Source organism: Corapipo altera, unplaced genomic scaffold, assembly GCF_003945725.1.
Source record: "Corapipo altera isolate COAL_440 unplaced genomic scaffold, ASM394572v1 69, whole genome shotgun sequence".
In the NCBI taxonomy this organism is placed as follows: domain Eukaryota; kingdom Metazoa; phylum Chordata; class Aves; order Passeriformes; family Pipridae; genus Corapipo; species Corapipo altera.
Window position 1 is genome coordinate 3,844,947 of NW_020884908.1, and position 21,774 is coordinate 3,866,720.

A 21,774-nucleotide genomic window follows, 5' to 3' on the forward strand; every position below is an offset into this window, starting at 1 on the left:
TGCTACAGGCATTTTAATTTTTTTTCTTAAACTACAGAGCTACTTATGTAATTTTCTTATATGGATTTCTTTTTATTATTATCATTGCTATTATAAAGTGATCTAGGGTCATGCTGAGGAATCACAGGAACCTGACTCTAATTTGCCTTTACCAGTGCAAAATAAATAGTAATCCTCAAGTGAGGCTCATGAAATTACACTGTTCCAGTCCCAAGGACCTTCCTATGTTAAAGTAATATACTTTTATGAGACTCTTATGCAATGCTGGGAGATCAGGACAGCACCATACAACATTCCCTTTACCTTAAAATCCTGCACAATAAGACTATTTGCATTTTACCCTTTATATTGAAAGAGGGAAAAGAAAAAAAAAAGAAATTAGGAGGCCAAGAGGCAGGTACTGGTGCTAGAAATAATCAAAATAGTCAGTATAGCATAACAGAATCATTTATCATGAGCTTAATTCTCCATGCCTCCTGTCTGGTGTAGCCAATTACAGGCATGCAAAATAAGTCTAAAAATCTACTATTTTCAGATGGCAGATTTATAGATATATATTTAATATCAGGTTTCAGATATTAAGATTTTGTAGGATTTAATTAGTACTTCTGGTTAATTCCAGCTGCTGATTACAATACAAATGTACTGTAGCAATCCCATTTTGTAAAGCACAAAATGGCATGGATTAAACAATGGTAGTATATAAAATATTAAAGTGTACTTTCAGTGTAAAATAATTACTCTACCAATTATTATAATATTTAAAAACTGTATTCAAATAGGTTTCATCCACTTGGGATTTCCTTCTGCAGTTGGCAAGTCAATGACTGATATAAATGCCTTAGATAAGCATCACAAAATTATGAAAAAATTATCAAGATATTTTTGCTTAAGTTCATTTAAACAAATTTATTTTACTTTACCCACATTTCCTGTCTATAAATCTACAAGTAAACTAAAATTACATAAAGTATGTGAACACTTTGCTACTTTTTGCTTAACCTATATGCAAACAAACCATAAACAGAGGGACGCCAGAATTTCCTCACTAAAATCTGAAAAATATATGCATTAAGTAAAAACAAATATACTATACAAAACATAAAAAAACCCAAACATGCTGTAAGAGTTTACAAATTCAGGCTTCTCTGCCTAAGAACTGAAAGAGGAATTATTATTTACTTTTAGCTGGACAGCCAAAAAACAAGAACAGTTTGGCAACACCGTTGGTGACCCACATCTAAAATATAGTTAAAATTTCTGCAGGGAACTGTTGAACACAGAAAGCACTCGACCAAATACTTGGCAAATGTGGAAGCTGAAGATTTGCCTACTGCTTTCAGTGCCCCAGGTCACAGCAGTGTAAGCCATGTCCTCACACTGCTGAGGGCTACACTGCCATGTCTGTGGGCTGCAATCCACCAGAAGCAGGGCCACAGCTCACTGAAAAATATACCTGAGTCATGTGAGCGTCTCGGCTCTGTGGGAAAATTTATCTGCATAAGCACTTGGGGAAGTCAAGCCCTCAGACGGTCAAGGTACTCAGCACATTTTCACCACGTACTGCTGCTGACACAAGGCTGTTGAGCTGCATCAGGGCGCAGCCTCTTCAATCCCAGTTTAAAGACCGTCCGTTTAAATACTTTTCTTTTAATGAAATATTTACTGGATGGTAATATGTTAAATTGTAGACTATAGTAATGTCATTAAAAAAAGATATGACAGTACAGTAAATGCCATTAAGTAGTAATAGACTGTTAGCTTACACTTTAGAATTTTTTACTGCTAAGGCTGAGAATTAAATTATATTGGGATGGGGTGCATGCTTTTTAATTCCAAATTATCAAGTTATATAAAGCATAAAATCCACCAAACCCCCAAATGTTATACAAAGAATTTCCTATTTAAATTAAAAATATAAACTATTGCATGAAAATTTGTACACATCATGAGAGGTGAGAAACATCACTTGAAACAGACTTTTGTAACAACTCAGATTTTTTAAACAGGAAAAGCTTTATAGAGCTATGTATCCACAACTATTATTAGAAGGACGAAAACAAAGTGTATATAAAAAGGAGGTACTTTATACCATATATACAGGTACAATAAGTTTCAGCATAAGCAGTGTAGTATTTTTCATCTACTGCCTCACAGTCACTGTTGTCAAACCACACTTTAACCTAAATCATGCAATCAAAGGGGGATGCATAACCTGTCAGTAGGAGCCCGCAAAGAACACATATATTGAACTCACTTCCTTTTGTTCAAAGCTACATAAAATGAAAAATTAATCAATTATAAACATCAAAGGATGACACAGAAAAAAGTATTTTAAAATGGATGTAAGTACTGTAACAATTAAGAATCCTCATTAACCCAGAAAATGGAAATATAAATTTAGCGGTGAACTTTTGGAACATTCTGTCCCTAAACATAAATGCAAAGAAAATACTAAAAATAAAGATGAAAGCATTACCCTTATAAAAATGTTCATCATACAAAAGCACACACACCTGTGATTATTTCAAGCATAATCAGAAAAAAACCCCATTATCTTCATTAATATTTCTGCTTTTCTTTCTAAATTAATAATGTTCCTTAAGAAAAAGTAATTCCAACCATATTTTATGGACTATTATTTATCAAAATGAAGTATTTTCAACTTCTCTTTTATTTCAGAGCTGACCTAGTGGGCTGAGAGCTAGAAACGTCTGAGCTTGGAACCCCTTCTGTCTGACTTGCACAATATAAAAGAAGTTGTTAAATTTTTCTGCAAGTTTCTTTCACAGTGTGTAAAATAGATAATCAGAATTATTTACTTTCTGTATCTTCTCAAGCTGATGTTACGAATTATCATAAAACCCTATACAAGGCTATGCATTATTACAGTATTGCTATGAACAATTCCCACAGTATTTTTGCTTTTGTTTAGGATATCTCTCATCCAAGCCCCCAGCTGAACTTACTCAGGAGTCTAAGGATAAACAGACCACATGGAGATTAAGAGGAAAGGAAAAGCGAGGATTTTACACAATGCAGAAGGCAGAATAATTTTCACTGTGAAAATTATTAGGAAGTCTTGATTGTACTAAGGCAGATTAGACAGTCTTTATTTCAGACTCTTTTTGTGTGTTAGAGATGCTTCACCTTTCTGGAGTGTTTTAAAAATAGAAGTCAGTTGTGTATTGCTGGTATATTATCCTCAGTACTAAATATTGTTGAACTATTGAGAAATGAAAGCACCAGAAAACCTTAAGACCAAACTTAGTAAAAACAACAAGTTACATAAAAAAAGAAAAACTTCAGCTCGCTGTGTTCTTCTTTATTAAAGTATGTCATGTATTTTATCTTTGCAAGAGTTTGATGAGTTTTTGCAAGTAAAATTCTGTTTCCTCTATACTTGCTAATAGTCATGAGAATCTGTAGTTTGCACCTTCCCATTAAAAATGTATTGTATTTTTTGAAATTATTCACCCCGCCTTTTATCCAGATCATGTCTTTGAAAGGAGGAAGTAGATAATAAATGGAATAATTCATGATTTCCCATTAAATATGAAACTTTCTTTTGCAGAGTTTAGAAAATGAAGTTCTACATAATGTACAGAAGTTGATTAGAACTTTTTTTAACCTTTTCAAGAAAAACCTTTCACATTACACAAATGCACAGAGAAGTTTCTCTAGGAAAGGCGAATCATTTGCTTCCTACACAGTTCTGTTCTTTAGATCACTACCTAATTAGAGTAAATAATATGCTTATCAGGCCCAAAATTTACAGGGATCATTCATCTGACCAAAAACGATGTGTGCCTCCAAGTGCTAAAATCTCTTTTTGAAAGTTGTTTAATAAACATCGAATCCTGGTCATGGCAAGCAAGATTGTTAGGAATTATTCAGACAGAAAAAAATACATATTTAAATAATATTGTGAAAGAAATTTAAAATTTATCATCTAGCTCACTAAGTGACTTGTGCCATCTCCCTTTCCACAACCAGCAGGGAGTTTCGGATAGAGTGCCTTAATTTAAAATTTCTTTTACTATGAAAGGATACATTTCTTTTATTCTGATTTACTCTTTTCCATGTTTTTTAGTATCTAAAAGTGAAGAAATATCCCCATAAAATGGAAATGAGTTGACACATCATTCCACCAGTTCTCAACCACAGTAATATGAACACAGAGGGTCATAAGGTGCTTACAGGTCCTATCCAAAGGTTGACAGTAGGAAGAAGAGCAAAATCTTGCTAAGACCTGAACATGAAAGGGAAGGAAGTTTATTTCTTTCTCTGTTTGCTGCTACATCCTTCTTTAGCTGCCTTGAGCTCTCCTCTCTCCCTCTGTCTTCATAGTGTTATACACAGAAGAAATGGAAGCAGCTCAAATCAGTGCATCACTAGAACCAATTACTGTGCAACTGAGAACTGAAATACAAAGGAAAAGCAGAATCTGCACCTACACATTATCTGTCTGTGCCTGAAATTGCCTTTTGCAAGCTTTTAGCAAGAGCAGCCGCCCCTCTTCCTTCCTTGCCTTAATTCCATACCAACAAGATATTTTTCCTAACTCTTATTCTTGGCAGAGCCCCTTCCCCCATCCCTCGAGAGCCTCACTTAATAACGCAGAAATGGTCAGATCCACCTTACAACACAAAATTCCCAAGCCTAAATTAAGCATGTTCAAACTGGGAAGCACCAGTAAAGATTTCAGGTTGGGAAAAAGAAAACATGGCAATATGATGTCAATGAAAAAAGGTCCCAATCGATTTTTTTGAATAAAAGACTTCACAGATCACCTAAGAAGTCACCTCACTAATTTATTTGATGGGGGTGACGGCTACTAAAAAGTATGGATTTATTCAATCCACAATCAGCTTATTTGTGTTCTGCTTCCTTAAAGAACTGGTCTGTCAATGCAAAAGACTAACATATGAACAAATAAAGAAGCAAATAAATCTGAGTACTGAAACTCTCATGATTTAAATATCTTATAAACACAGGACAACATCAGAAGCCCAGTCTAATTGTAAGGCTTACTAGTTCATCATGGCTATGATGAAAATACAGAATAAAACACTCTTCAGTTTAGGTCTTCTCCTTTCCACCAGCCCACAAACCCCATTCTTCTTCAGTGGACTGTCCAGAGCATTCTGGCCTCTAAACAGCTGAGGAACTTTCTCCCTCTTTAGTCTTGGAGGACATATGCAGAGGTCAACTGTGTAAGGATGTAGGAATTAAATAATTTATTTCCATGAATTTATCTAACACTTAATCCCTCAAAAGTTTCCCCACATCTTTTTTCCTTAACTCTACCTAGCTGATACTGACACTCAAAACAGCAGAAACTTGGGCAGTGGGGAAGGTACTAAATAATTTGTCTCTTTTAGTCCTCTGACTGGAAAATGAAAACATAATCTTTCATCAGATGGCACCAAGAGAAGATTTTAAATGGTTGCCAGGTCACTTCTGTTCTGGACTGGACAGCTTCCTGCAGAACTGCTGCCTCAAGAATTAGAGAACACAACTCTAAGACTTCTACCCCATCCTTTTTAAAGCTTTCAAAATTCCATAGTTCTCCAGTGTGGGATTCAGTGGTAAATGTACATGTCTACATCTGAGCTGGTCACCCTGAGCTCTCTCTATAAGCAATGGAGAAAAATAGGTGCTTCAAAAGTTACATTTACCTTATTCTAAAGCAGTTATCTGAATCCTAAAAGATGGAGCTCCACTAATTGTATTACTTCATCTTAATTATTTCCATTTATAATATGGGGTGATTAACCTAGTCCTCTGGATCAGTTGGGTGAAAATCCCTTTGCTCTTCTGCAGGGAGGGACAAAATTCATGAAAGCAAGGCATTGCTATTATATTCATCAGTCATCACTGCTATAGCAAAAATGTCACGTTCCACTTTGCACTATACAGCCTGGAAAGTAGTTTAATGATCGTCAATCCTGTATTAGCAGAGATGGCCGACAACTGCTCTGGGGGTCACAGCCCACTTGCCTTTTTCTGTTCCAGCTAATCTTGAAGTGGACCAGCCACTGGACAATTCCAAGCAGGACAACTCACTACATCTCAAAACCATCTGACAGAATGCATATAAAATAATCTTGTCTCCTGCCTGAAAAGTGTCATATCAGAGTGTGCCTTTACTGACACCAATTTACCAAGGCAAGCTTTCCATAACACACCAATCCACAACTCACGAGACAGAAAACACAAATACAAATTTTCTGCATATCTAGGTCAGTCTTTACTGTCTCTTCATAATAAATTAGATGTCATCTGACAACCAGAGTTTTGAGGACAGTAGAACTCGATCATCCAATTCAAATGTGTTGAGAATACATCTAGTAACATCACTAATGCAATATTTTTTTGTTACTGCTAAGCAAAGCTGTTCCTCTCATTAAATAGATTTCAAAGTCTCTCTTTCTAGTCTTTAACTCTTTTTTTGTGATATGGTCGTCTTTGGACAATTTTAATTTGGATGAAGAAAAGAGAATTGTTACTTGATCTTTCTGACCCTGACAAAAAGATCAGGAAGCAGCAACGACAACATCAAATTCTAGCCCGTTCTGGGCTCCAAACTCGTTTGAAGATTCAACTCTGGAATCAATCTCTTGATGAAAAAGTCTTTACTTCACTGTGAACTTTTTGACTCTTAGTTCGGTCATAAGGATTTTTACTGCAATCTGATTTTGAGCTGTTGATGACTTGGTGAGTCAAGACTAAGAACAGAAGGTATCAGGGAAAGCACACTAGGGGCCAGTGGAGTCAGCCAACCTCCTCAGAAGCCCAGTTGTGTGGCAAGAAAGCACTCACATTCTCCATTAACAGGAAACTTTACTTTTTTTCCATTTCCACCTTCTTGCACCACATTCGCTTCTTGTTTCAAGTCAAGGTCTTTGAGAAGGAAGCAAAGCAAAATCGATGAAAAAACAAAGCAATATCCTGTTTTAATACCATTAAAGTAATATCTTTCTTAAACACTATTTTTTTTCCTCCCACTTCTGTCATATCAACCTGGGATAAAAAAATTATTACAAACAAAAAAACCCCTGAAAAACAAATCCACATTTTTCCACAGGAAAAAAAAAAGAGGTTATATCATGAGCACACTTAATGGAATTCTTCTCTTTTGATGAAGTTTGGAACAAATATTGTACAATACAAGAATAACTGCAACCTTTTTTCCCTTTAACTATGAAGAAACTAGTATATCTTCATTTTAAAGAATATTATGAAGGGTACAATTTTAGGGAAGAGCTTTAAAGAATGTGGCTTGTTTCCATAAATGTGATACTACCCAGACATCCCTTAATTTAGAAGATAATAAATTTGTTTTCTGCCTAACATACATATAAAAAAAAGGGTGTATAATATTAAGCAGGAGTATGGCTCCAAGAATTTGTCTTGACAAAATAATCACTGACACATTAAGTTAAAAAAAGTATGGGTGGCAAAAGAAGAAAATCCAGTCCTTTTGTAAAGAAGTGCAATAATCTACTTCTCAGATGGACATAATATTAAAAAAAAAAATCCCTACACAGCATATCATAAATCATCTCTCATAATTTTTAAAATAAAAATATCCACTGTCTGCTGAGACATACATAGTAAGCATTACACTGAGTTCAGGAAGATCATTTACACATATGGCATTCCCTTACTTTATAAATTGGTTTTAAATGACACTTGATGTGTTTAGTTTCTTCTAACTAAATTAGCATAGTACTAATATAACTGTGAAGTCAGTTTGTTACCATTTGTTTGCTCTCAAATGATTTTATCAGGTTTATGGAAGAGCATTAGTAAATTATATATAGAGAGATAACTTTTGTAACTGCTGTCCTATTATCAAAAGCTAAAATTCCAAGAAGAATTAAATATACAGAACATGAACATAACCTTTTAAAAGAGGTGCTTTAAAAATCTCCATAGAAATAAAGCAGAATACATATGATATTTCAGTTTAATCTTCTAAGAGGCTTTGATAACTTTGATAACTTTGAAAAACAGCATATTACAAAATTGTAAGGGAACACCCCACTTTGTGTAGGCATTGCAGAACAGATGATTAAATTCTCACTGCATTGTGGATGTCCTTGCTGGTTTCCTCTTCCACGACCTCCAGACTCATGGTTTGGATATAAAAAGAAAAATCATATAGGACTTTTTTTGTTGGTTTTTTTGTTCATTTGGGTTTTTTAATGGCAGTAAAAGGCTGACCTGATCAAATCAGAGCTGCGAAATGCACTTTGAAGCCCCAAGGCCTTCCTAAAATAGCAGTGACTTCCTGTGTAATCACCACAGAGAGAACACTCCTGTCCCTTGCATGGTGTGTAGAAGCCCACTGGGGTTGAAGACTGAGACAGCTCCCAGGGAAGGCAAGTCAGCCTGAGACAATTGCTGCAGTGTAATGAGCAGAGCAGCCCTGCAGAGCTGCTCTGTGTGGGACTAGGGTGACAATAAGTGAGTGTACCCAGTTCTCTGCTTGCTCCCTGTGGTCTGATACTTCTTCCCTCCTCACAGAGCAACTACACCACCTTTAATTCAGGGGATGGGACCTCTGTCAACAAAGTATTTGCTCAGGAAGGATCTGTTCCTTACAGAACTGAGTAGTCACCCGAGCAATCTTTGTTTTCTTCTCTTTAAGCAGGGAATATTTACACAGCTCTGACACCCAGCACCATTAGCACAACGGTGTGATCAAAGGTAACTGTCCCACATCCACCACCTGCCCTGACAGAGCAGCAACGCAGCACTGCCTCACCTTATGCACTTCCCTGACACTGTTGGGCTGCTCTCTCCCACAGACTGTGACTGTGCTAACAGTCTGTCCTACAGCAACAAAGGAACAAACTGAACTTTGCACACACTAGGATGATGTATTGACACATTCCTGCCCAACTCCATCATTGAACTAATCTTTAGGCTACCATCTTTGAACCTAGTCTGAGCTCAAAAATAAAAGAAGTGGGGTATGAGTTTGCTGTCCATCAAACCAGATACATTACAATTTTTGTACTCACTGTCAGAACACTTATTAGCTTTATCATGTTGCCATTGTAAAAATAAAAGTGAACTGGATATGTATCACAGAAGAAGAAAAGAGTGTCTGCTGGCTGAGTGTCACATGTTACGATTTTGGGACACCACTGAAGTTATTACCTCTAAACTCAAATTTGGTAATTTTCTAGATTTTAATTTGAAAGTTCCTAGGAAAGGCTTGCAGGCACATTCCTAGGCTAGGAAGTAGAAAAAAAGCATGTTTTGCAAGAAACTAGCTGGTTGAATTCCTGTCTGATTGATAGAAAGTTTTTATGCAGCAAGGGTGATCTTGCAATATTAATTGTTAAGGTGCCTAGAGTCCTTGTATATGCATCCTTTTATTATTTAAATATTGGAATAAATAAATCAGCTCACTTAAGCAACCAGAAATCCAGATTTGTTAGAATTCTTTCATTAATTTTGATGGTGCTGAACCCCAGATCTGTTAAAAGACTGCAGAAGAATAAGTCAGTCACGGTCTCTTGTAACTTCTAAATGTAAATACCTCAGCTGTAAGAAATCAAAAGTTATCTAGATTTCTTTCATTCACTGTTTTTTTAAATAACTAATGGGGTATTAAATGCTTCACTACAGAAGTCAGCACTTGGGCTTGGCTAAATAGTAATTCAAAATTACAAGAACGTGTATGTCAGTATACTCAGCTTCCACCCCAAAGGAGACATTTCACAAAGGCTCAGAAAAAAAAGAAGAGAAGAAGACAAAACAAAAAGGCAGCATAAGTTTAAATATAATTACTGACATAATCTTAACAATAATGTTACAAATGTGATATAATTGGTAAATACCCAAATTAGTAAACCCAAGGAGATATTTAAACGCTTTGATATATTTAACATCAGGAGAAATGAACCATCATTATTTAATACCAACTTCAATTTTTTAAATGCCAAGTTCAACTAAAAAGGGTAGGGCCTAGGGAACTTTAAATTTAAATGATTATGATGACTAGAAACAAAGGAAACAATAAACTTATGGATGTTAAAATGCCTCGAAAAAGCCAACTTACGCTGCAGCTTCTTGTTTTGACAACCCTTTGATATTCTTCGCCAAATAATCATCTATGCCATCTTTGTCTTTGATCAAATGAATCCTAAATTTAAATGAAAAAAATTAAAAGAAACACTGTAAGGTGCTAACACAGACTCCTGCAGCATGTATAATATATTATCATTGCCAAGTAGAGCTAAATACTGAAATATTGACAAAGTAATATATCAGACATTCTATAAACACATACAAATATCTTTTTAATTTTTTGGTCTGTAGCTATTTCAAATCTTTATTTCTAAAAGAAAACAGAGGTGGTATTAGCTTTAAAGGATCTGGTTATCTGATATTTCAGTCTGAACTAGAAGAAACCGTGTATTAGCTAAATCAATAAAAATTGATTAAGCTATCCATATTTAAACTGCTTCCTAAAACCAGAACCATTACATTTTTGCATTATCTGTATGGACCAGAGTGGTCCAATCTATTTCATATTTAACTTTTTCAAAATTAAAAAAAAAAAAAGAAAACAAATCAACAAAAAAATTCCCCAATCCAATTCATGATGTTTTCCTTGGTGCAATGCAATCTTTTAATACTGCTCTTGACTTCCCACAGTTTGAGCAGCATATTGCAAAAGGTGGTCCACTAAGGGGGTAATCCAAAGGGCATTAAAATAAAGAGCAAATTTCAGGATGCATGGATCTAATTTGAATATTTGAACTGTGCATCGTTTCACCTTTCACTTCAGCCATCATCGCTTTGCATCTCCACTCTGATACACAAGAGATGCCTTCAAAGGATAATATGCACTTACTGACCATAAAGTGTATTTAAATAGAATCTGAAATCCTGACTGTAGAGGATATTATATTTATAAAAGCAATGTGAATTTATTTTTATTCTTCTGTAAAAGAGCATAAAGATTGTCTGGTTAATCACTCAGAGATAAAAGAAATTCAACATTAGTGTTCCACATAAATCTATTACTTTCCTCTTTCTCTGTCTGTATTTACACTGCTGTCTTTCATTACAGTGATGAGAGTAAATTCTTTTCATAATGTTAGCTAATATAAGCATCATACTTCTTATTGCTCTGAGAATACCAAAGACACTTCATGAAGTTCATTTAAATGAAAACAAAATAGCTAAGCTAAGCAGCGATATTTTGACATATCTGTATTTAAAACAATGTAACAGTGAAAACTTCCGTCACAAACAGTTCATTTAAATCTCTTCCAGAAATTGCTGAGCGGCACCAGCAGAGGCTTGAGCTTCCAGGCTGCACGTAACACAGTCCAGATGAGTTGTGCTCATCTTGCTAAATGTACACCTTGTGGATATTGCCATAAAAATTCAGTTAGAATCGATACCAAAACGTAAGCAGGATCAAAATTTTAACACCAAAATAGTCACAATTTAGAGAGATATGTAATGTTGTTTGGATCATGAAGATGAGGTGATTGTTGTTTATTTTAAACTGATGTAAAATATATTTCAAGATACTGTAAGTTCACATGAGGTAACAGAAAAATTGAAAGCCAGTATTTCTGGGCAAATAAATATGAAGTATCAACACAAATAAAAACCCTGGGTGACCTTTGTACTTTAAGGCTGCAAAAATGAGATTTCTTCACATCAGTAGCACGGAGAGAACTCATCAGATATTTGGTGGGGTGAAAGTCCAAAGCCCCAAACTGAAACAGTCAACTACAAGAGGCAATTCCTAGGCATCACTATCACCTTGGTGCAAATTTATCTGCACTACAGTTAAAAACCATCTCAAACTGGAACTAAGGAAAGCCTGGTGCCTTGTCATTGTCTTCACAAAGGTATTTTAACTAAAAAAATTCATGGGAAAAGCCCTCAGAAGCATATACAATTTAAAATGTCACCTGCCTTATAGCCAAGGTATAAATTTCTGACTTCTTATTGGTTACGCCCTCAAGCTGAAAGATAACTACAGCCAAGGGGAAAAAAAACATAAGCAAAAACTTGCAAACTAATTACTGTTTACATCAGTTCTGCAATAACCTGTTTTGGATTGATGCAACTACAAACACGGTCACTCATCATAAAGAATTGAACTTACTGAAAATAAGAAATACTTATCTCATCCTGGCTGTTATTATCAATGATGTTAATGCAACAATAACACAGAAAAGGCAGGCAGATGATACACAGGAAAAAACACACTAGAAAATTCCATCATTATTTAAAATGGCTTGTTATATGTAATGAGAATTAAAAACAGTACAATTAATTTATGTGAAGAACTGAGACTGTGACTTGGAATGGACATTGTTTTTTCACAGAGAACTGAGGTGAGGATAGCACTGGCTAAAAGGCATTCTTTCTTTTCTTCCACAGGTTGTCACTTGCTTTTTCCAAGCTGTTTTAGCCTTAGTTCTCCAGTGTTTCCATAATGACTCACTATATTTCATAAATAGTGCATTTAAAAAGTCCACTTCACCTGTAAATTTCCTCCTATTTAATTTTAAATCACTCACTTACAAAGAGAAATATATTTTAATCCAGTGGGCACCTATCCCAGAATTAACATTTTCACCATGTCTTCCTATAACTGTTTCTGTTATCAGTCTCCACAGGAAAAAGATAGACAATGGTTTTTTTTCTAAAATTAAATTTGATGATAAATACATCTGGTTTTTAAGCAAATAACAGAATGGAGTCACATAAAGGACCAAACTAATTCTCACACAATTTTCTATCCCCACTGCCTATGCTTGTCTTGTTGCACAGCTTGCCTTGTTCTCATCACTAGGCACCTACAGCATGGTCTAGGCCATTACAGAATCAGATATTTCATTTATGCAAAAAGGCACAACCTCAGGAGGATTCCCGCAGAAGGATCTCCTTGCACAAGCCTCCTACCTCCCTCTGGAATGAGTTCTCCAGCCCTGGAAAAAGTGATGGCTGTAGAACACAGCTCCAGCCATAAAAGATTTAAAAAAAAATAAATGGTAAGACATGTCCTCTACTCCATCAATGCATGAGAGGACACGTCTCAGTTTGAGCCCCTTGGAAAGACTGGGCACAAAGGTAGGATGTTTATGGATCCTTACTGCTTTTAGACAGGGACATGCAGCTGCTTAACTCTGAGATGTCCCAGAACTTTTAGCCAAAGGCTAAGGGGAATGCTAGGATCAGGGGAAAAAAAAAAAAAGGAAAAAAAAAAAGAGGAAGGAGAAAATAACCATAATTCTTTCTGAAATGGAGGCAATTCCAGGAAAAAGAGCATAGCAGGGCAGAGAAGAAACTGAGAGACCAGTACTCACTGAGGAGGACAAAAAAGGGGAAATGAGTGCAATGGAACAGGAAGACACATAGGAATGTGCAAGAAGAGGATGGATTGTATTATGCCACTGCTGCTAATTCTCTCAGCTATTAAGTACAGTATAACGTTTTTCAAGCCAGCTTTATTAATTATATTTTGAGAGTTGCAAAACTGTACACAAATGAAACAAAAGAATCTTGGGTTTTTTTTCATTTAAATAAGTACATTTTTAGTGACCTACATTTGTATCAGTGCTAAATGAAAATAACTTTCTGTGGCTTTTAAAGAGGTTTTGAAGAATTAGGATGAAATACCTACCTTAAACAGAACACGTTTTTTATTTCTTTTTTCTTTTTTTTTTAATTCTGAATCTTTCCTAAGAGAGAATTTCCTTGCCTCTGATTTTTGTAGTTTTAAATATTGCAGAAAAGCAAACAGAATTTGTCACCTCGGCACAGCTGATTGAAGCTATTCACAGTGAAAACGATGCTTTGAAAGAAAAGAGGTACGTACCTTGCAAAGTCTAATGGGGGGCAAACAGGCTGCTTTACGAACCTGGGATGCTCCCCTGGGCTTTGTAGGATCGCTTGAGGCAACACATTCATTTTAACTGAAACAAACAAACAAAACCAACATTAGTTGAAACAACGTCTTCAAGGCACACAAGCAATGCAGTTTCTTATCCCTCTCGTGCTGCTTCCCAGTCCACTCTTTTATTTCCAGTGGACTACATGTAAAACACAACTCCAGTTCCACACAAATCTCCTCAGCGTTGCTTCAGTAGGATATAACACAGAGGAACGGTCATGATCTAACTTCCAATGGTTTTCTCTCCTTCAGTGAGGTGCTTTTGATTTGCACAGGGACAGCTGATTCAGGAACCATACTTGCATGGGATTCCCTGTGCTTCCTCAAGCTATCTAGGTCCAAGTATTAACAATATTTTAGATTAATACACAAGGTGAACAAATGATGGAACATACAGTGTGCAGTGCAACGACAGGCACTGTATTAATGCTCAAAATACTACATAATCATAAGAGTAACAATCTTTTGAAGAAAGAATGTAAGCAATGCTATACTTACAACACAGGATTTTACTTAAAACAAAAGCCAAAAGCCCCACAGTTATGTAGAATCGTCTAGCTTGTCATCTTGAAGTACATAAATGCTAATAGGACTTTTTTGTCATATGGAGCTACTGTGCTTTTTCCCCAAGTATTCAGTCTACACTTCCTACCATTAAAGTTTCAGCTGCCAGTTCCTTCATTTTGCATGTCTGTGATCTGAGGACGTTAGCAGCAGGAGCACCCTTACTTTTAAATTTGGTTTAATGTAGGTATTGCATGCCCTGCTGGTAGGCCTGAAGGCACAAACTTTTAATAGGGATGGAAAAACAGAATATAATAAGAAGGGGGGGAAAAATTTAACTATTTGCTACATTTAGTGAAACAAAACTTATTTTATGGGAAATAGTTATTAGATATGAATCAATTTGTTACTGAATGATCAGCATCAGACTAGCAGATATTTTATATTAGCCTTTCTGGGATCAAAAGCCATTTCACTGATGCAGTATTTTCTGCAGTTATAATGAAATAATTGTTTTAATTGTGTTACTTAGAATTGAATAACAAAGACAATTATAGGTTGAAAAGATGACAAGATAGGATATTTCTCCTAAGTAATTTTTTTGGACCTAGTATAATGATAACATTTATTACAGAAAGAATATTATTTATAAATAATCTAATCTGCAATCAGAGACAGGGATGTTTTACAGAAGTGTATTATGGAAAATAAAAAATCAATAGAATAAAAACATATGGGTCATTCATCACTAAAAAAGATCACACTTCTTACAGAAAATGACAGGTTTGTGTACAGGAACTATACAGAAAGGAAAACCCCTTTTTGGGAAGATGCTATTCAGTGAGAAATAGTAATTAAACTTTGGAACAACAATAATGAAGCCCAGAGAAGATGCAAAGCTTTCTACAAGCCTCTTTGTTTTGAGGTATTGAGTGAGAAAAAGAAAACATACATGCCTTAATTGCACCTGATGAACCCAGCAAGGCAGAGGAGCTGGCTGGCTGCAGCCATGGGGCAGAAAGGCAGGGGGAAGCAGCTGAAAGGAGACCCCGGTAGAGCCACTGTAACCATGAAAAGCTATTCATGGGGAGCTGTACTTTGTGGCCTGTCACAGGCTCCAGGCTGCACCCACAGGGCACCTGGCTGGAGCAGGCAGCACCTCCTTGCTGGCTCACATCCTCCAGGTTCCCACCCCATGGAAATCAAGTCTCTGGGAAAACAGGCTGTCTAGCACACAGGTCTCACCCGAACATGAGGCACATATGCAGACATTTTTCTTAGTATGCTGCTGCCTCACAAGGATGAAAACTACTGCCCTGACTCCTATTTCAAATTCAAAGCTTGGGAAAGAAAAAAAACACCCTGCGTCATAACAATGCCAATTTAACTCTTACTTTAGAGGTGGGAGGTTGCTTTCAGAGTGATATGGAGGGTGCATTTCCCTAATTTCCAAGGTAACTGTGATTCTTACAGGTAAATTACAACCGCAGAGACACAAGGCAGAAGGAATCAGCAACACACCCTTCTATTACAGTCACATAGATTTTCGTTGCTGACTGCTAACCCCTTTACATCTTACTCCTTTATTATAAAGCCCAAGCCACACCTCATTTACTTAATCAAACACCCAAGGAATTCGGCGGAAGACAAGGCAGTGCAGTTTGTTCCTGAAGAAGTGCTCTGTTTAACCACATGATGGAGGGAATCTGCCCACGGGCTGGAATCGCTCCAAGGTGTACTGAAGCTGAAGGAAAAACGCCAGCTGACTGGAACTGTGCCTTTCCTGGCGCCTTTCAGTAAACCTGTTGGCCACCTCTCAGCCCTTCCCACACATTTTCCGAGGCGTGCTCACTCCTGACTGGAGGCCGAAGGTTTCCCAGGGCTGGAAGCAGCCGAGGAGTGGCTACTAGCCGCGGCTGTCTTCGAAGATAAAAGGACTTCAGAGCGTCCTTTATTACTGACAGTAATAAATTAAATTGATTAAAATTTTTTTTCTGGAAATCTATAGCCAGCGGGATGGATGTTATTTGTTCCAAGTAAGCTGGACGAGGCCACGGCCCCAACGTGCCCCGTCCGCGTGGCTCCGGGAATGCAGCCGCCCTCCGCTGCTCCCTGTTCCCAACCACCGCCCGGGGACGCTCCGGCTTCTCCCTTCACCTGCGGACCGGCCCCGTACGACACACACCCTCACCCTTGGCTCCGGCACTGCCTCGGCCTCTTTACAAATAAAATATAAACCACATTAGCTAGCGTGCCCCGGGGAACGGACCTGGGCTCATGGCGCGGCGGCAGGACGAGCTCCCCGCGGCGCCTCAGGGCGGCCCGGGACGCCGCGGCCTCGCCATGGAGACGGGGAAGGGCGGTGCTGGGGGCCGGGCCTCCGGGAGGCCTGGGAGAGGAACCGGCCCGGCGACCCCTTCAGGGCAGGGGCGGCGGGCCCGGGAGCCGCTAAGTACACTTTATCCCAAGGAAAATATGGGAGCTGGGAGAAATCGGCACTGCTCGAGGGGTTGGTGTGCTTTCTGGGAGCTCGGTTGTAATGAGTTGTCTAGAACGGGAACATCCCTCAAGGCTGAGCGAGTTTCTGCAGTTGGCAAGCAGAGAGCCAGGCCAATATTGTACTGATACCTAAGGAAGTGTGGGCAGTGTCACAGATGACACATGGACACCTGCAGAGAGCAAGCTTTCTTCTTTCACAGAATGGGTCAGGGTGGAAGGGATGACAGTGGGTCAGTCTGGTCCAAGCTCCTTGCTCCAGCAGGGTCATCCCAGAGCACATGGCACAGGATTGTGTCCAGATGGTTCACGAATATCTCCAGTGAGGGAGACTCCACAATGTCTCTGGGCAATCTGTTCCAGTTCTTGGTCACCCACACAGAAAAAAAGTTCTTCCTCATGTTCAGGTGGAACTTCCTGTGCATCAGTTTCTGCCCATTGCCTCTCGTCCTATTGTTTGGCACCACTGAGAAGAGCCTGGAACCATCCTCTTGGCACCCTCTCTTCAGATACATATATGCATTGATGGTCCCCTCTGTTGCCTCTTCTCAAGGTTAAAAAGGCCCAACTCCTTCAGCCTCTTCTTGTAAGAAAGATGCTCCAGTTCTTTAATCATCTTTGTTGCCCTCTGTCCTTTCAGGACCTGTGATCCTCTCCAGCATCCTTCGGGACTTCTGAGTAGGGGGAAAGAGCAAGTAGAAGAAATACTAGACTGAATATCTGAGTAAGTGACATAACCTGAAGATGTTTGGCTTGTGGAAAACACTGTCGCTTTCTGTTGACGAGAGCCTGCTGCTTAATTAAATGTCCAAAAGGAGCTGTTCTTCTAAGTGACTGGTCTCCTTGGAGTCAAGGAGCTGGTCAGAGGTGGAAATATTGAGAAGAAACCAATGAGCTTTTGCTAAGCGCAAATCAAAACTATAAGAGAACACAAAGAGCAGAGATTTTTCAGTAACTTCTCTTTTCATGTTGGAAACTTGACACCAACAGAAGAATCACTTTTTAACACAGATTTGACCTAGATTTTATTGCTAAAACTGTTTGGAAAACAAAAATGTCAAAATCAATTGTTATAATCTATTTTGGAAGGATCAAGTGGACAGAAAGCACTTCAAAAGTGGCATTACCTTTTCTGAGTTGATGGCAATTGGAAGCAAAGGATCTTGAATGTTTATGGGTCAATGTTCTAACGGATAAGTCAGAAGCTGACAGGGTACTTAGCTGATATCAAATCACACTAGAGAACAGCATGACCTATGCCTTACCCACCTACAGCATACAGGGAAAGCACTGCTGTACCGAGTGAATTTCAATCTGAGTGACAGATGCTGAAGGTCTCATGCTGCCACTGTTAAAATGTACTTGGAATTTCAAAATATTTAAAATGTCATTTTCCTAACTCAAAAGGTGTTGCATCCAACACCGAGGAATTCTAGATTAGACCTAATCTTGTCAGATGAAAAGGAATTGATCACAGAACTAAAAATTAGCCATAGCTTAGGTGTAACTGATAATGATTTGATCACATTTTTAATGTGCAAACAGAATCAAATCCAAACCAATAATATATATACTTAATCCTTTGAAAGGGCTAATTTTATGAAGGTGAATACTATTATAAGATACTTCTGTTGGGAGAAGGAATTTAATCTGAAATGGGAGAATGAGAACTGGAAACGGTTTAAGGATGTTAGTGCAGATACTCACATAGCCATAATTCCACAATTAAGGAATATATTTGCTGAAAACCCAGGGTAGTTTACAAGGCAAACATCTGTGAAGCAAGAAAGAATGTGGTATCATACATGTACACTGAAAGCTAGGAATTGTAGAAAATTACTGTGGGAAGGAAAAGGTTATAAGGGAAATATACATATGGTCAACAGAATTAAAATGAGAAAATGATCTGAATAGTAAGAAGACCCTATTAAGGAATGAAGTTGACAGATTTAACCATAATTAGTGACAAACTTTGAATGTTAAATACATACATATTCCTTCTGTGCATTTGGGAAGATGGCAGCTGCTGTAATTATGTTGTATGGTATTGAAGAGTTGTTTTCTGTTCAAATGATAATGTAGGAGGATGGTTCAACTTCAGTTACTGAAAGAAAACTGGCATTAGAGAGTTTGGAATGAATATGTCATGAAGTTGGATGCATCATCAATATTCATATTCGGAAGTTTTTTGGACACTAAGACTTTTTTAAGGAGGATAAAGCTAGTATTATACTAATACCTTAAAAGATTAAATGGGATAATAGTAGTTTACCAGTGTTTACCAATGTGACATCGGTCACAGGCAAAATGTAGAGTAGCCAATATAAAACTCAGTTAACAAATAATTTAAAAGAAGACGGGTAATTCCATCTAGCACGGGCTTCTGCTAAAAAAGCTCTGTATCCTGGCAGAAAAGTAGAGCCTGGCAAACAGACTTTGTTTTCTTAATGAGGCTGCAGGTTTCGCTTGTTGATGTAATTTAATCAGATTTCAGTAAAGCGTTCGGCTTATTATCATTTGGCTTTTTGGAAGAAACGCTGCAACAACACAGTTATTTGTATCCTGTACATAAACTTACAAAGAAAACCTGTAATAACTGAAAAGATAAACCAGTAGATTTAAAATTACTGGTAATATTCTGGAATGATATCTGAAATACTTCACAAGCAGACATTTACACCATGGCTACATTTTCTGTGTTAAACATATATAATTCATTTGACTTGGAAGCAAAGTAAGATTTTTTTTTTTTAATGGAGATGTGTTCAAAGGATCCTGCATGCCAAACAATATGTAACTTAGAGAGAACACTCTTTAGCAAAGAATCAAAGGCATTCTACATCTATATAGTAATATGAAGAGGCAGTAGCCTTTCTGTGCTTAAGGATGAAACCAACTCCTATTACAATGCTGTGTTGTAACATCAATATAATTGGCCTAGAAATGTTTGGCCAGCAAGTCCTGAAGGGAAAGGCTTTCTGTGCATGGAAAAAAAAAATTCAATTGCTAGCACTTTTTATTCCTATAATTAGAGGAGCTTCTCTTCCAATTCTGTAAGCAGTGATAATGTCCAAGGAAGGGTAATATTTTATAGCAGATACATTTTGCAAAAACTGTGTGAAGAATTAATTTGTTTGAGTAAAATTGACTCTCAGATGTTGGCATATTCAAAAATGTAACTTAAAGAGGCCAAAAGTGCGATGTATTGATCATTTTGAGTAGCTGATACCCTTAGGAAATGTGTTTGTGCACATTTGGTTACATGAGAAAGAAATTGCTAAATAAATTGCTTAAATATGGCAATGCCCAAAACTTACCAGAACATATCTGGATATTCTTCAATACTGAATACTTGAACATTGCTCTTAAAATAGTAAGTGTTTTGACTCCTGCCCAGTTGTCCATCTTTGGTCCTTGGGAGTTTTGATTTTCCTATAACTTGTTAACATATCCACTGCAGAAAAAACCCTAAAACTGAACTGTCCCCACTCCTCCACTTTAAAGGGGAGGAAAGAGAGAGAGGCTTGATGAAGACTGCAAAACTTGCTGGTCAGGTACCAGCACGACACTAGGACTCGAAGAAGGATATGGAGTAAGAACAGAGCTCTCACAAATAGGGGTCCTGGTGCAAGTAGTAGTTAGCCAAGGAAGGCTGTGCCAGGCAAGATCTGGTGCTGCTCTTTTTTATAGCTGAATAGAGAAGTTACTTTTCCCACAAGAATAATCTCTTTTACTTTCAGAGGCAGTTGGAATACACAGCTAAGTTGGAGGACTTGCTTCTGATTTTTTTCTTTACGGAAAATGCATATTTTGATCTGAATAACCAGTATCATACTGACTAAAGATTTCAACTGTGTTTCTAATGCAGCACTTGCAACCTCTTTAACCAACTTCAGCGGTGTCTCTACGTCATGTATCTCCTTTTTCAGCTTTCTGTTTGAGTGACAAGACAGAGACAGCGGTGCTGATGAAGATCAAACAAACTTACAGTATGAAAATTACTATAAGGATCCCTAGTCTTGCTATTCATTATATACATATCATACATCGATATACTAGATCATTGTCAAGTTCCATTGATGGCATAACTGGATTCAGGGTAACCTAACACACCTCAGAAGTGTCTAAATCAGTATTTCCTTAACCTGAGAGATGTGTACAGCATATACAAATGTGGCATTGTACAAAGGTTTTATTGGCATTTGCTTGAGAGCATCTAATAAACTTATGAATGATGGAGTTGCAAGTAGTGCTGCTTTCCAACACTCATGCTCTTAAGTCCTTTATATTATGCCATTGTAGGCCCTATATTCTACGTGCATTACAAAAAAACTGCCCCAGCATGCATTTTACCCCCACTCCCTTTCCCACTTCCCTCTATGATAAACTGAAATTTATCCCATCAGTATCCCCTCCTGGTCCTGTGGTAATGTTTATTTATTTCAGGTATTAGTACTCACAGATTTATCTGCATCAGATAGATTTTCACCTACTGAAACATTCGTAACATTGTCAACTTACTTGTTTTGCCTTCTTTTGAAAGCTGTCTAGAAAGATTTATATAAAAAGTTAATCAAACTACATCACTGACTCAGCCCATCAGTACAACTTTTTCATCACCATAACAATATCTCTGTGACATCTAGCTTATCATCATGAATTATGGGGGAAAGGATAAACAACCCATTAAGAAATTAAAGTCCCACAAAGGTACAGTTTGATAAAGGATAAAAAAAACCCACGGGGTATGTATAATAAAATCTCTCTCCCCTGAAGAGTGATTGTTATCTTTCTTTCATGAGCGTCAAAGACCTGGAGCTTCTCAG

The 21,774-nt window shown here is 37.4% G+C and overlaps 1 protein-coding gene across 6 annotated transcripts in view; it reads right to left on the minus strand.

The window, feature by feature from the left end:
* The window catches only part of TTC29 (tetratricopeptide repeat domain 29), a 192,612-nt gene that overhangs the window by 108,153 nt on the left and 62,685 nt on the right, over nucleotides 1-21,774 (minus strand). For 2 of the 6 annotated variants that reach the window (XM_027652945.1, XM_027652941.1), the window contains exons 2-3: nucleotides 13,874-13,970; nucleotides 10,082-10,165 (exon numbers count right to left, since the gene is read on the minus strand). In XM_027652945.1, the coding sequence (XP_027508746.1) occupies nucleotides 10,082-10,165; nucleotides 13,874-13,965 (176 nt within the window). In that variant the 5' untranslated portion in view covers nucleotides 13,966-13,970. Of the gene's footprint in view, nucleotides 1-10,081; nucleotides 10,166-13,873; nucleotides 13,971-16,637; nucleotides 17,050-21,774 lie in introns of those variants that run through there. The other 4 variants (XM_027652940.1, XM_027652939.1, XM_027652944.1 and 1 more) reach the window with 4 other exon arrangements.